This window comes from Salmo salar, chromosome 07 (genome assembly GCF_965601325.2).
Source record: "Salmo salar chromosome 07, fSalSal1, whole genome shotgun sequence".
Taxonomy (NCBI): domain Eukaryota; kingdom Metazoa; phylum Chordata; class Actinopteri; order Salmoniformes; family Salmonidae; genus Salmo; species Salmo salar.
This window is the reverse complement of record NC_138297.1, coordinates 41,141,464-41,155,501: the sequence shown is the minus strand read 5'-3', so window position 1 is coordinate 41,155,501 and position 14,038 is coordinate 41,141,464. Positions and strand designations below refer to the sequence as shown.

Genomic DNA, 14,038 nt, shown 5'->3' with positions numbered 1-14,038 from the left:
GTGTGTATATGTTCATGTGTGTTGTGTGTGTGTCCTAAAGAGCTATGCACTGACTCAGCGGGAGAGAAGCTGATTAAAGGAGTTGCATCAAAGAGAAAAACTAAGCGAGAGCGAGAGAAACCACAGGAGAGAAAGAGGTAGTGAGAGGGAACAGGGAAAGAGGAGTGCTGGAAAGAATGCAGGATGGAGAGAGAGTGGAGGAGGAGGAGGGCGCAGAAGAGGAGGGGAGAAAAAGCTTGCAATGTGAACATGAATCTCTGACCACCAAGTGATAATGCTTCTCGCCCCCTCCCCTCTCTGTCTGCCTCTCTCTATCTACCTCTCTCTCGCCCTCCTTTCTTTTTGTTCTGGCCTGGATCATAGGGAGGAATAAGATGGGTAAGTCCCCCCTTCGTGTTGAGTGGTTCAGTAAAGCTGCAGCTTGTCAGAAATAACTCAGTTTACTGCTACATTATTACTGCAGTTTACCTTACTCTCTCTTTCTCCCTCTCTCCTCTCCCCTCTCTCCTCTCCCTCTCCCCAGTCCCTCCCACAGGCAGTGGTCCAGATGAGCTGCTTTCCTCTTCCTCCATCTTTGACCACGTGGACCGTCTGTCCCGAGGCTCGTCTGACGCCAGGGGTCGCCAGGCCAACAAGGTCCAGTTGATTGCCATGCAGCCCCGGCCCAGCCCACCACAACGCTCACACAGCCCCACCCTCACAGAGAGGGTCAGTGCAGAGGTGAGAATACACACACACACACACACACACACACACACACACACACACACACACACACACACACACACACACACACACACACACACACACACACACACACCTTAAAACTCCTTAAAATCTTGGTGTGTGTGTGTGTGTGTGTATCTAGGTGGCTCTGAGACATAAGTCGGAGATCGAGCACCACAGGAACAAGCTGCGTCAGCGGGCTAAGAGGCGGGGCCAGTGTGAGTTCCCGTCTATGGATGACATCCTGGACGCCTTCGGGCAGGCGCAGGAGGAGGCGGGGCAGGGAGAGTGTCCCCAGCGCCTCTACAGCTCAGCCCATGACCACATGGACAGCATCCTGCACCCCGACCCCCCCTCGCCCCCCACCCCAGGGGAATCCAGAAGGAGGTGATGGTCAATACATCCTCAGACTCTTAGTCTTACCTCATGGTTATGATCAACTTGTTTCATAAGTGCCTTCTACTAGCATCAGGTTGTTTCCGTTCTTTGTATCAAGATTCTCCTTTTCGTTCTTCCGCATAGAACTCTAGATGGAAGATATTTGCATCCCTTGAATAGTCATGGTGAATATGTGTGACTGATCTGTATTAGTGTCTGTGACTGAATTAGATGAGTGTGTGTGACTGTGTATGAATGTGTCTGAGACTAATCTTTGCCGATGTGTTTCCCTGCCCTGCCAGGGGGAGGCGCTCTCCTCGGGGCCGGCGGAAGCAGCAGGGGAATGGCAGTCTGCCAGACACAGACAGACTGACGGACAGAGACCGCCTGCTCACAGACCACAGCGCCACCTACAGGAAATACCCTGGACTCAACAATGTGGCCTACATGGTGAGACACACATACTATGCGCATACTGTGTGTGTGTGCTGGAGTGAATAGTGTGTGTGTTTGTGTGTGTGTAGGTGCGCATAGTATGTGTGTCTCACCATGTAGGCCACACACACACCATATACACGCTCACTCACACTTATTCCTCTTCTTCTCTTATTCCTCCAGTCGGACCCGGATCTACCTCCAGACCACGGCAGCCCCTCCCCTAACGATGAGATGTTTGACCACGCCCCTCCCCCGCCGCCCTACGTGCCCCCCCAGCCGTCCATCGAGGAGGCGCGGCAACAGATGCACTCCCTACTGGACGATGCCTTCGCCCTGGTGTCACCCTCCTCCCAGGGCAGCGTCAGTGTCGGGGTCACGCAGGTCAGCCCCGCCCTGCCGAGCCCCTCTCCCTCCCCACAGACACGCCCATCACGCCAATGGGGCTCCTACCCCGCAGCCCCCACACACAGCCCCTTCTCTGCGGTAAGAGTGTGTGTGTGTGTGTGTGTGTGTGTGTGTTTGCGTGTACTCCCAGGGTCTCTTCTATGAAGTATGAATCATACTGTCTCTCTCAACCTCTCACCTTCCCTCTCTCCCCTTATTACTATTTTGCATCCACATGTTTCTCCTCTCGATATCTCACCTTCACTCTCTCTATGTTCTCTTCCTGTCCAGAGGTATGCAGAGTTGGGGATGTCTCCCTCGTCAGTACAAGGCCTGTTGCAGAGGTGAGACAGATGTTACTATACTACCCAAGCTGAAGTACATTCAGTGAATGGCAGCATTTCTAAAGTCTGGTGTATGTGTGTGTTTCAGGCAGGGCCTGGGTTCGGGGGCCTATGTTACTGCAGAGGAGCAGCTGCAAGATTCTGTCTACTCCAACAGGGGGCAGTATGAAGAGCCTCCCTCCTCCTCCAGACCCCGACCTGTTGGGGGGAGCACAGGTAAAGATGCCGTATGTGCGTGTGTGTGATTCGGGTGTGTGTGTGTGTTAATTGGGATTGATGTGTGTATGGTAAGTGTATACTGTGTGTATGTAATGATTACTTACACATGGTGTGTTGTTTGTGTTCTCAGGTGCTCAGCTGCATCACCTGACTCAGGTGGGCTTGTCGAGCCGGATCAGTGCGTACCCTGGGGTGGGCCGCAGTGTCTCTGGGCCAACAGGCTCCAGCTGGAACCAGCAGCCTTTAGACCAGGACCTCTCCAGACCTGGAGCCAGCAGAGAGAGTGTGAGTCAGACCACATGATGACCAACAGGGACAGCATGACATGCTGACCACACCGCTCACGTAGCAAATGAAACGTACACATACATGTTATTCAATCATTGCACCCACACTGCTGGCGCGCGTCAACCAGTCTCAGGGTAGCCATAAGCTGAAATAGAACTTAGTTCAATTTGTGACGCTTAACGCGCTGCAAATCCCGCCTCTCCCTCTCCTCATTGGTTTTTAGGACCATATACCCACGTGGGTAATTGAAAGATGAACTAAGGTCTACACTCCAGTTCAGTTGGTAGTGGTAATGCACCTTAAAGTTGGTTGCCAACCGCCATATAAAGTCCAAAGAAGCCTGAAGGAGGAGAGATTACTGGAAATGAACTCGGTTTACCCTTTTATCTGTAGATTAATTGTTGGAGTAGAGGACCTTGTGCATTTCAGGTAAAATAACAACCCAATGATTTTTTTCCCAGGACAAATTAGCTAGCAACAGCACGCTAGCTAGCTATTGCCATAAATGTTTAATGCTTTTCGACCTGTCCCCAAATTAATATAGTTGGTTCAGAGTTTGTTTTGATACTTCAAGCTGTGTGTCCTGATCGCGTCTGGTGTGGGTGGACAGACAAAATCAACATGTGCGCGATGGCACACGCAGACGCACGCACGCGTGCTGTCTGGTCAGCATGTGAGACTGTTTGGGCGGGCCACATGTCAGAGATTGAGAGAAACATTTGTTTTCTAGAGGAGTAATCTAGTTTACAGAGGAGTAATTTGATCTCTTTCTCTTGCCTTCTCTCTCATCCTATCTCTATCTCTCTCTAGGTGCTGTCGTTCCCTGAGTTCTCCTCCCCCGCTGTGTTTCAGATGCCCAGCTCCTCTCTGGGAGACCATTCTGTCCCTCCGATGCTCCTGGCCCCTCCCACTCCAGAGTTCCCCCTAGACGAGTCCTCCCCCTCAGCCCAAAGCTCCGCCTCCCTCATCAAGGCCATCAGGGAGGAGCTACGACGACTTGCCCAGAAACAGGTTGCTGTGGCCGGCACCTACTCCTAGACCAGTGTGAGCCCCTACCTCATAACTGGTCCGAACCAGTTTGAACTACTCATCCTAAACAAGTATGGCCCAATCGGAACCACTACCCCAAACTAGTTTGAAACAGTCAGAACCACTTGCCCTAAACTGGTCTAAAGAGGCTTACACTGCTTTTTATAAGCTGGTCTGAACAAGACTCAGCCAGTCTGCAACAGATACGATTTCCTTAAAAGAATAGCATCACTGTTCTTTAAAGGGTTCTTCTCTCTGTAAAGGTTCCTCATTCTACACCACAGTGTTTCCACTGGACGGGAGGATCGAGTTTGTTTTCTTTAGAGTTCCATAGAAGTGCTTCCGTGAGAGGGGCCATCTCTGCCCTTCCTGACCTCCTGTATGTGGTGCTAAACCTCAGCATAATGTCTCCTGTCATTAAGTTAACCACGCATTGCCTTCAACATACATTCATCATCAGCCATGTTGGTGAGGTCTTCTCCATTCATCAGCCATGTTGGTGAGGTCTTCTCCATTCATCAGCCATATTGGTGAGGTCTTCTCCATTCATCAGCCATATTGGTGAGGTCTTGCACTGTAGAGAGAGTTGGAGACTTGGAGTATAGTGTACTTTGGGCATGGGGGAATTGAATATATAGATGAAAAACGTATATAAAAATGAAAATATTATATGTAAAGAGATGTAAAAATCCCAAATGAGCACAATATGAATTTATAAGAGTGACCAATGGAGTATTGAAATTGTATTTATTTTTTATTGCTCTGAAAGTATACTTTTAAATCCTTTATTTTGACCAAAGACCAATACTGTTTGGATGTTCTATGGCTGTATTCTCCCTGTGTTTGCGCTCACTGTTGCCGTGGAGCTGATCATAACGTTGTTTATCGCAGTGGAGACGTCGCTTAGCATAGTCGCTCGTGTGTTCATGTGTTGCTGGTACAAAAATTGAGAGAAAAAAAATGGATTATGCGTTGCAGATATATAACGTGTGTGTATATATAGCGCTTTTCAGTAGGTGTCAAAAGACTTGACATGGGGCTAACCTATCCCATCCACCAGCAATGTGACTTTCTGCGGCAAGCAGAACTCTCACAGGACACAGGCATTTCTGTGGTGACGATTGACTGTGTCGAATTGTGATAGTGTTTCTCTTGGTAGGAAGAGCTGGAAAACCACTCTTGCTTGACAACCACAGAAAATAGGCTACCTGTGAAATTTAAGATTGAAATAGGAATGATTTTACACAACATCGACATAAGGTAATGAAAAGGTGATTTTGGGAATATTGATGGTATGGTTTATAGAGTGAAAAACACCTACATGTCCAATTTCCCCCAAATAGCTTCCTCTCCTTATCTCCTTTCCTTAGTCAACTATTATCCAAATGGATGTGAAGGTGAACCTCTCGAAGAGGTGGATTTAGGAAACAAAGCCATTTAGGACAAATGGACATAATACACTTTAGCGGTTGGTGGGTTTGGTGGTGGTTAAGTGCTCTTTGTCTCCATCTGCTGGTGGTATGGCTGCATGGCTGGCTTCCATTTCTGCTTCAGGCTGTTTTCTCTAAGGTCTTATTCTATTGGGTTTGGTCAATGGTCAGTAATGTGTGGGTCTGTGGAGGCAAGAGAAGGCTTGCCCATCCAGCTCTGTGCTCTAGCTATCTACAGCATGTTGACTATGTTTGAGGCTTGGCTAGCTAGCTATTAGTGATGTGACAGTTGTTGTTGTCTTCTCTCAGGCATTCTGCTAAAATAAGTACAAAAAAATGTTTAAAACAAAAGTTAAACTGAAGAGTTGTAACATACAAGTAAAGAGTGAGGAGTGTTATACAGTGCCATCCGAACCTGATCCATCCAAGCACATAATACATCATGATAATCAAGCAGTAGAAAAGATGCACTATGTAAGTGTCATTCTGTTATACTCTTGTTTTGCCTTTTTCTAATAACATTTTTTTAACCTAAATTAAAATTGATATAACAATAAATACAGTATGTAAAATAAATATAAGCGTAAAATATGTCAAACTATTTTATCTGTGATTGCTCAATTATATGGACAACCTTTCAACAGAAGGACTAACACACCTTCCCTGTGGACCAATCCTGATTCATAACTCTTCATCTGCTGGGACTTATAAACTTTCCTGATTGGACCTGGCACCTGTCAATAAGGCTGTGGGACTATACACAGAGTGGAGTCACAGAGATGTGTGTGCGGACGACAAACCGATTCACCTGGTGCTACTAAGTAACTTAGAGTAACAGACCCTTCACTCCCTCCGTACAGGGGGTTGGAGTGTGTTGATGTCTCCTCAGTCTAACAGCATCTCACACACAGCCTATACCGACATGGGGAGCACAGACACACACTGCCAACATGGAAAACACACACACTCAGAATTTGATATTCATGTCTAAAAAGATAGGATTCACTTCAAACTCTGGACTTTGAGTAGCTGCAGCACCTCCTGAATGTTTCATAGTTCTGTGTTTTATAGATCTGTGATTCTCTGAGACACCACTCTCGCCCTCCCACTCTTCATACCCTCACTCTCTCCTTCCCTTCCCTCTCCTTCCCTTTCTCTCTCTCTATCCATCTCTTTCTCCTCTCTCCTCCCTCTGAGCTACATCCCTGTGGCGTATAGAGTCTGAATGATGTGTAAATCAAACATTAAAGAAATTATGTGTTTTAAAGTCAGTCTTTGTTTTTTTTTCTCTTTAAAAGTTTAAAAATCATTATTTTAGTTGCTGGTACCTTTTTTTGTTGTAAAGATTGGCTAGGGCGTACAGGTGAGTGCACCTCCTTCCCCATTCTGATAACTGATACCTAACCCTTCAGTCCCTTCATCTTCCAACAAACACACACACACAGAGACGGAGAGATACAACAGGATAAACCTGACTGAATAATGCCTCAACTATTGTCTGACTATAATCCGCAGCCCAACCTCTCACCCATACACACCGATATCCTTCCGCTCAATCTATCTCCTCAACAATACCAGGTAGGCTAACATATATTTATGTCCAATGCAAGTAGTAATTCTCATTGGGTAGTCCTGTTTGAATATAATATAATATATCGTGGACAGAAAGGGGAGTGACAAACTTTCGCGATCATTTTACTTATGGGTAACCGATATTAGTTTGAGTAGGGTATTTATTTCCTTTTACAATATTTGAATACTGATTAGCATATGTAGGTTACAGACGTTAGGCGGGACCTAAAAACGTGTCGTCTGACCTTTCTTAGCGGTGTTGTCAATTTGTCATCAACTTCCTGAGCTACCTGTCCCAAGGTGAGCAGAACTGGCCGAGTTACTGCATTTGAAATTGATTTTCAAGATGGCCAATATATGAAAAGTTCTTCATGACAAAGATAGCCTTATTCAAAAAAGTTGCGAATTCATCACAAAAAGCAGGTAACAGTGATTCCCCGCAGTGGGGTCATTTGCTGCATAGTTTACTTTGTGCATTATTATTGATGTGCGGTTAACTTCGCATAATAAATCAATGCGTTGCTCAATGTATGATAACGTTATGTAGATTTTGTTTAGCATTTAAAACTTTGCCAAATATTTGTAGTTGTGGGTTTATTTCAACGTTTCTAAACGTTATAACACAGTGTCGGGATTGTATTTAACATGGAGTCAGCTGTGGTCTTTATGTTCAGCTGAGAATCCAAGAGAGGAAAGCTGTAAACCCACTTGGGCCCCCTTGGGTTCTTGAGAGCTAGTTGACAGGTAGACATAATGTTGTTGTTGGTGATACAGTATGGGCAGGGGACGATGTTATGTTGTGGTAGGTTTTTAGCAGGATAATATAATATTAAAAGGCCAATTTGCGATTTCTACTTCTATTTTTGCACTTTAAAGCTCATTGATTCTTAAAGAGCATAACTTGGACATGCTTCATGAGCTTAGTTCAACTGACCCCCTCAGAATTCAAAATTAGCTTGTTTAACGCCATTGTTTGTAAACAATGTAATTGTGAAACAACTGTATAGCCTCAAAACATGATTAAAACTATAATTTTGATCTCATGGGCAGTCAGTCCTTGCATCCATAGCTCTGTCTATGAATTTAAGTGGTTACATTTTTCTATCCCCATCCCACAACTGTTTACCAAAACAGTGGTGGGGTGACAAGTTTGTTGATTGTTGAGGTAATGTTACAGGATGGGCATAAGATATTATATTAATAGTATTGTAATGGTGTAGACTGCAGTGTCAATGGGCAGTGTAGGGAGACCGAGGAGGTCCTCCAAGAAGACTCAGCTGGTTAGTGCCATCCAGCTAGATGAAGTGGAGATGGAGGTCAATAACCATCACCAAGAGGTCAACAGCACCTTACCAACAATTCAACAGCCCTTACCAAGAGGTCAACACCCCTCACCAAGAGGTCAAAGGTGAGCGCCGCTCATAAACCACCCAGTAGGTAGAGTGTTTGGTCACGTGCTGGGAAGTGATAATGTGGGGGTGAAGTGTGTATGTGGGATTTGGACTTTGACCTTCTTGTTTCAGAGCCACAGACATACAGTGTGGAGGAAGCGGTGGAGACCATCGGCTTTGGTCGCTTCCATGTTCTGTTGTTCATCATCATTTTAAAATGTATTTTAAATTTTATTTCACCTTTATTTAACCAGGTAGGCCAGTTCAAGTTCTCATGTACAACTGCGTCCTGGCCAAGATAAAACAAAGCAGTGCGGCAAAAACAACAACACAGAGTTACACATGGGATAAACAAACGTACAGTCAATAACACAATAGAAAAATCTATGTACAGTGTGTGCAAATGTAGTAAGATTAGGGAGGTAAGGCAATAAATAGGCCATAGTGGCGAAATAATTACAATTTAGCATTAACACTGGAGTGATAGATGTGCAGATGATGATGTGCAAGTAGAGATACTGGGGTGCAAAAGAGAGAAATAATAATACAAAAGAAATACAAATAACAATATGGGGATGAGGTAGTTGGGTGGGCTATGGTCAGTGTCCATGTGTGTGTCTATCTGTCTAGCTGTCTATTTGTCTGTCCGTATGTAAGTGCAAGAGCTCTTGCTAATGGATGTGCATGAGCATATAAGCATGCATGTATATATTGTAGATAGTGGAGGCAATGGAGTTCATGTTGCTGGCCGTGGTGTCTTCTGAGATCCGCTGTGAGTGGCGTCTGGACGACTGGGAGGTGGCTCTGGTCTCCATGGTGAGGAAATACACCAATCAGCATGCAGCTAGGTTTTAAATATGTGGTAGACCTATTACACATGTATATGATACAGCTTTCTATCTGTCTGTCTCTGACTCAGATTGTGGGGTTCATGGTGTGTGGAATGCTGAGTGGATACGTGGCTGATAGATATGGATGCTGGAAGGTCTGTGCCTTTACAGGTTTATGGGATGAAATATAGATGACATTTTCTGGGACTGTTTTTATCGGTTGTAACAGTCTGTGTCGGAATGAGTGTGTAGATGTGTCTGATGGTCTATCAATCTGTCACGTCCTGACCATGGTAAGCTGTTATTTTCTATGGTAGAGTAGGTCAGGGCGTGACGGGGTTTATTCTATGTGTTCTATTTCTATGTTGTTAGGTTCTAGTTTTTGTATTTATATGTTGGTTTGTTTGGGATGATCTCCAATTAGAGGCAGCTGGTCCTCGTCTCTAATTGGAGATCATACTTAAGTAGGGTTTTTTTCTACCTGGGTTTTGTGGGTGATTATTTTTGAGTAGTGTTTGTTTCACCTCTGTGTCACGGTTTGTTGTTTTGTTTATTCAGTTTAATTATGTATTGCATAGTTTCACAGATTAAATAAAATGTGGAATGACACACACGCTGCACCTTGGTCCTCTTCTCCTTTTGACAGCCGTGACAGAATCACCCACCACCAAAGGACCAAGCAGCGTGATCAGGAGTGGACCTGGGAGGAGATTCTGGACGGGAAAGGACCCTGGAGTCAGGCTGGGGCGTATTGCCGCCCGAGGGAGGAGATTGAGGCAGCAAGAGCAGAGCTGCGTTATTATGAGGCACTATACCAACCACGAGGCAAGGGGCACACAGGGAGTTTGGCAGAGTCAGGGTGGAGACCTGAGCCAACTCCCCATGCTTACCATGGGGAGCGAGTGAAGAAGCAAGCACCGTGTTATGCGACACTGCGCACTGTGTCGCCAGTGCGTGTTCACAGCCCAGTTCGTCCTGTGCCAGCTCCCCGCATTTGCCGGGCGAAAGTAAGCATCCAGCCAGGACGGGTTGTGCCAGCTATACGCTCGAGACCTCCGGTGTGCCTCCACGGCCCAGTATATCCTGTGCCTGCCCCACGTACCCGGCCTCCAGTAAGTCTATCCAGCCTGGTACGTCCTGTGCCTGCTCCTCGCACTTGCCCTGAGGTGCGTGTCACCAGTCTGGCGCCACCTGTGCCACTCCCACGCATCAGGCCTCCAGTGCGCCTGCCCAGTCCAGGGTGTCCTGTTCCTGCTCCCCGCACTCGCCCTGAGGTGCGTGTTACTAGTCTGGCGTCACCTGTGCCAGCCTCACGCATCAGGCCTCCAGTGCGCATTCCCAGTCCGGCGCATCCGGCGCTTCCGGCGACAGTTCCCAGTCCGGCGCTTCCGGCGACAGTTCCCAGTCCGGTGCTTCCGGCGGCGGCCTGCAACCCAGAACCTCCGGCGATGATCTACGGTCCGGTGGCACAGAAGCAGAGGGATCAGCGGGCGGAGCGGGGGTTACGCCCCGAACCAGAGCCGCCTCCTCTACTAGAGGATGTGCTGGATGATAAGGTTCTGGGTACTGCACCAGAGCCGCCATAGACACTGGTTACCCTCCCTACCCTCCGTTTTGTTTTTAGTTTTTAGTTGCATTCGGAGTCTGCACCTTTGGGGGTGGGTACTGTCACGTCCTCACCATGGTAAGCTGCTATTTTCTATGGTAGAGTAGGTCAGGACGTGTCAGGGGGGGTTTATTCTATGTGTTCTATTTCTATGTTAGGTTCTAGTTTTTGTATTTCTATGTTGGTTTGTTTGGGATGATCTCCAATTAGAGGCAGCTGGTCCTCGTCTCTAATTGGAGATCATACTTAAGTCTTTTTTTTAAATGTTTTACCTGGGTTTTGTGGGTGATTATTTTTGAGTAGTCATGGTTTGTTTTTGTTTATGTATTGCATAGTTTCACAGATTAAATAAAATGTGGAACGACACACATGCTGCACCTTGGTCCTCTTCTCCTTTTGACAGCCGTGACACAATCTATCTAGGTCAAGGGGGGCCGGCCCACAAGAAAAAATGAAATGTAAAAAAAATAAATATATATTAATATATACACACACACACACACAACTGTTCAAAAGTTTGGGGTCACAGCATTTTTTTTGGTCCATTAAAATAACATCAATTTGATCAGAAAAATATAGTGTAGACATAGTTAATGTTGTAAATGACTATTGTAGCCGGAAACGGCTTTTAAAATATTTTGATTTATGGAATATCTACATAGGCATACAGAGGCCCATTATCAGCAACCATCACTCCTGTGTTCCAATGGCACGTTGTGTTAGCTAATCCAAGTTTATCATTTTTAAAAGGCTCATCATTAGAAAACCTTTTTGCAATTATGTTAGCACAGCTGAAAACTGTTGTCCTGATTTAAAGAAGCAATACAACTGGCCCTCTTTAGACTAGTTGAGTATCTGGAGCATCAGAATTTGTGGGTTCGAATACAAGCTCAAAATGGCCAGAAACCAAGCAGTCGTCAGTCTATTCTTGTTCTGAGAAATTAAGGCTATTCCATGCGAGAAATTGCCAAGAAACTGAAGATCTTGTACAACGCTCTGTACTACTCCCTTCACAGAACAGTGCAAACTGGCTCTAACCAGAATATAAAGAGTGGGAGGCCCCAGTGCACAACTGAGCAAGAGGACCTCCAGACATTAGTGTCTAGTTTGAGAAACAGACACCTCACAAGTCCTCAACTGGCAGCTTCATTAAATAGCACTCGCAAAACACCAGTCTCAAGGTCAACAGTGAAGAGGCGACTCCGGGATGCTGGCTTTCTGGGCAGAGTCCAGTGTCTGTGTTCTTTTGCCCATCTTAATCTTTTATTTTTATTGGTCAGTCTGAGATATGGATTTTTCTTTGCAACTATGCCTAAAAGGCCAGCATCCCGGAGTCACCTCTTCACTGTTGACGTTGAGACTGGTGTTTTGCGGGTGCTATTTAATGAAGCTGCCAGTTGAGGACTTGTGAGGCGTCTGTTTCTCAAACTAGACACTAATGTACTTGTCCTCTTGCTCCTCAGGCACACCTGTTAATTGAAATGCATTCTAGCTGACTACTTCATGGAGGTGTTTGAGAGAATGCCAAGAGTGTGCAAAGCTGTTATCAAGGCAAATGGTGGCTACTTTGAAGAATCTCAAATAAAAAATATTTGTAGATTTGTTTAAAACTTTTTTGGTTACTTCATGATTCCATATGTGTTATTTCATAGTTTTCTGTTGTTGAAAATAGTACAAATAAAGAAAAACCCTTGAATGAGTAGGTGTCCAAAACTTTGACTTGTACTATATATATATATATATATATATATCACACACACACACATCAGGACATGTACATAGTGAACTCGTAAATATGAAAATAGAATATAGTACCTCAGAACATGACCTACAGCTTGCAAGTCAATATCAGACTGGAAGGAATTCTCAATCTCTGCATGCGTAACAATGGCATAATCGATATGTATATTCAACCAACCAGTAGAAATACATATTTCTGCAGTGTCAAGTGGAAACCCTGTTACACGTGCATGTGTGCGTGTGTGTACAGTGGGGGTCAGATTCACGTGAGGTCAGATTCACACTCTTTTGTTTTGCTATCTGAATAATGGTACTGTTCGTGGACAAGTCTGATTTGTTTTTGTGCTCGCTCTCTGTGTCTCTCTGTCTCTTTCTCTCTTTGTCTCTCTGTCTCCAGTCATCCCTCTGAATATATGCCTGTTGAACGTGTTTGGGAGGAAGTTGAGCATGGTTCTCCTGAAGCTCATGGCAGCCCTGTTCCTCATGCTGGTTAACGTCTGCTCTACTATGTATACACTGTAAACACACTCTGTGGGGTTTGATTGTTTTATTTTGTCACCAATTTCAAATACGGTATCAATACTTTTGCTCATGAGATTCTCTCTCTGTCACTCTCTCGCTATCTCTCTTTCCAGGTTTGGTTTTTACCATTCTGCTGTTCTTGATTAGGTCTCTGGTCTCAATGATTTTCAATGTGGTTTACATTTATACTGCAGAGGTATGTGGACACAACTTTACATTCCATCCACAGATATACTGTTAGTGTATAACAATGTATTGTATAGGCCTCTCTCAGGTGTATACTGTGTGTGTCTGATGACTCCTTCTGTCTCTCAGGTGTACCCGACTGCAGTGCGTTCTCTTGGAATGGGTTTCTGCACCTCTTTCAGCCGCATCGGAGGCATGATCGCCCCCCTGCGTAGCACAGGTCTGTGGCTGTGTGTTGTTCATGTTGGCTGAGGTTTGTGTATGTGTGTATTAATACGTGAATGTGTGTTACAGGTGTTTATTCTTAAATGTGTGTGTCATAATGTTTGCCTCTCTGTGTGTGTTGTAGGTGTTGATGTCACATTCAATGATTTTAGATATGCTGCCATTTACTGTGGCCTGTGTGCTTTGTGCTGTTGGAGCCTTTCTACTGCCTATCGAGACAAAGGGACGGGCACTACTGGTACGACACTGTCTGTGTTCTTGTGTGAAATTAAGATAATACTCAATATGAGATATACAAGTCTTGGCTTATTACTTTATTTCATTCGAATCACTTTTTTCTCTTCACAGCAAAATTCCTGACTGTGTACATGTGATTCTCAACACATTCATTTAATTGTATATTTACACATTTCAAGTTTTATACTTTGACAGCTGTCTTTGTGTTTTAAATTATCTAGATATTTATATTCCAGAAAGTGTGTACGCTTGAGTGAAAATAACTGGTCAGGCAGGGGAATTCAGTCTCACTTCCCAACCACTAGATGGTGACATTACCCTTTAGGGAGATGTAGCCGTCCTCTATATATAAGACAAAGTTCTAATCCAATGGGGTTACGTGAAATCTTAAGCAAACAGAGCGAGACTTGGTTGGGTTTCATTGGAAACATTGAGAAGCCCCGTCATGGAGAGGTTAACTTTAAAATTAGACTGTAACACCACCCACACACAC

The 14,038-nt window shown here is 45.1% G+C and overlaps 1 protein-coding gene across 1 annotated transcript; it reads left to right on the top strand.

The window, feature by feature from the left end:
- The first annotated feature begins 299 nt into the window (after positions 1–299).
- Positions 300–6,507, top strand: LOC145880030 (UPF0606 protein KIAA1549). Its single transcript, XM_082977629.1, has 9 exons — positions 300–378; positions 524–720; positions 869–1,113; positions 1,407–1,554; positions 1,723–2,025; positions 2,218–2,270; positions 2,359–2,486; positions 2,620–2,774; positions 3,588–6,507. Exons 1-9 carry the CDS (start codon positions 375–377, stop codon positions 3,813–3,815), a joined length of 1,461 nt encoding a protein of 486 aa, XP_082833755.1. The 5' UTR covers positions 300–374; the 3' UTR covers positions 3,816–6,507.
- Positions 6,508–14,038: the final 7,531 nt, after the last annotated feature.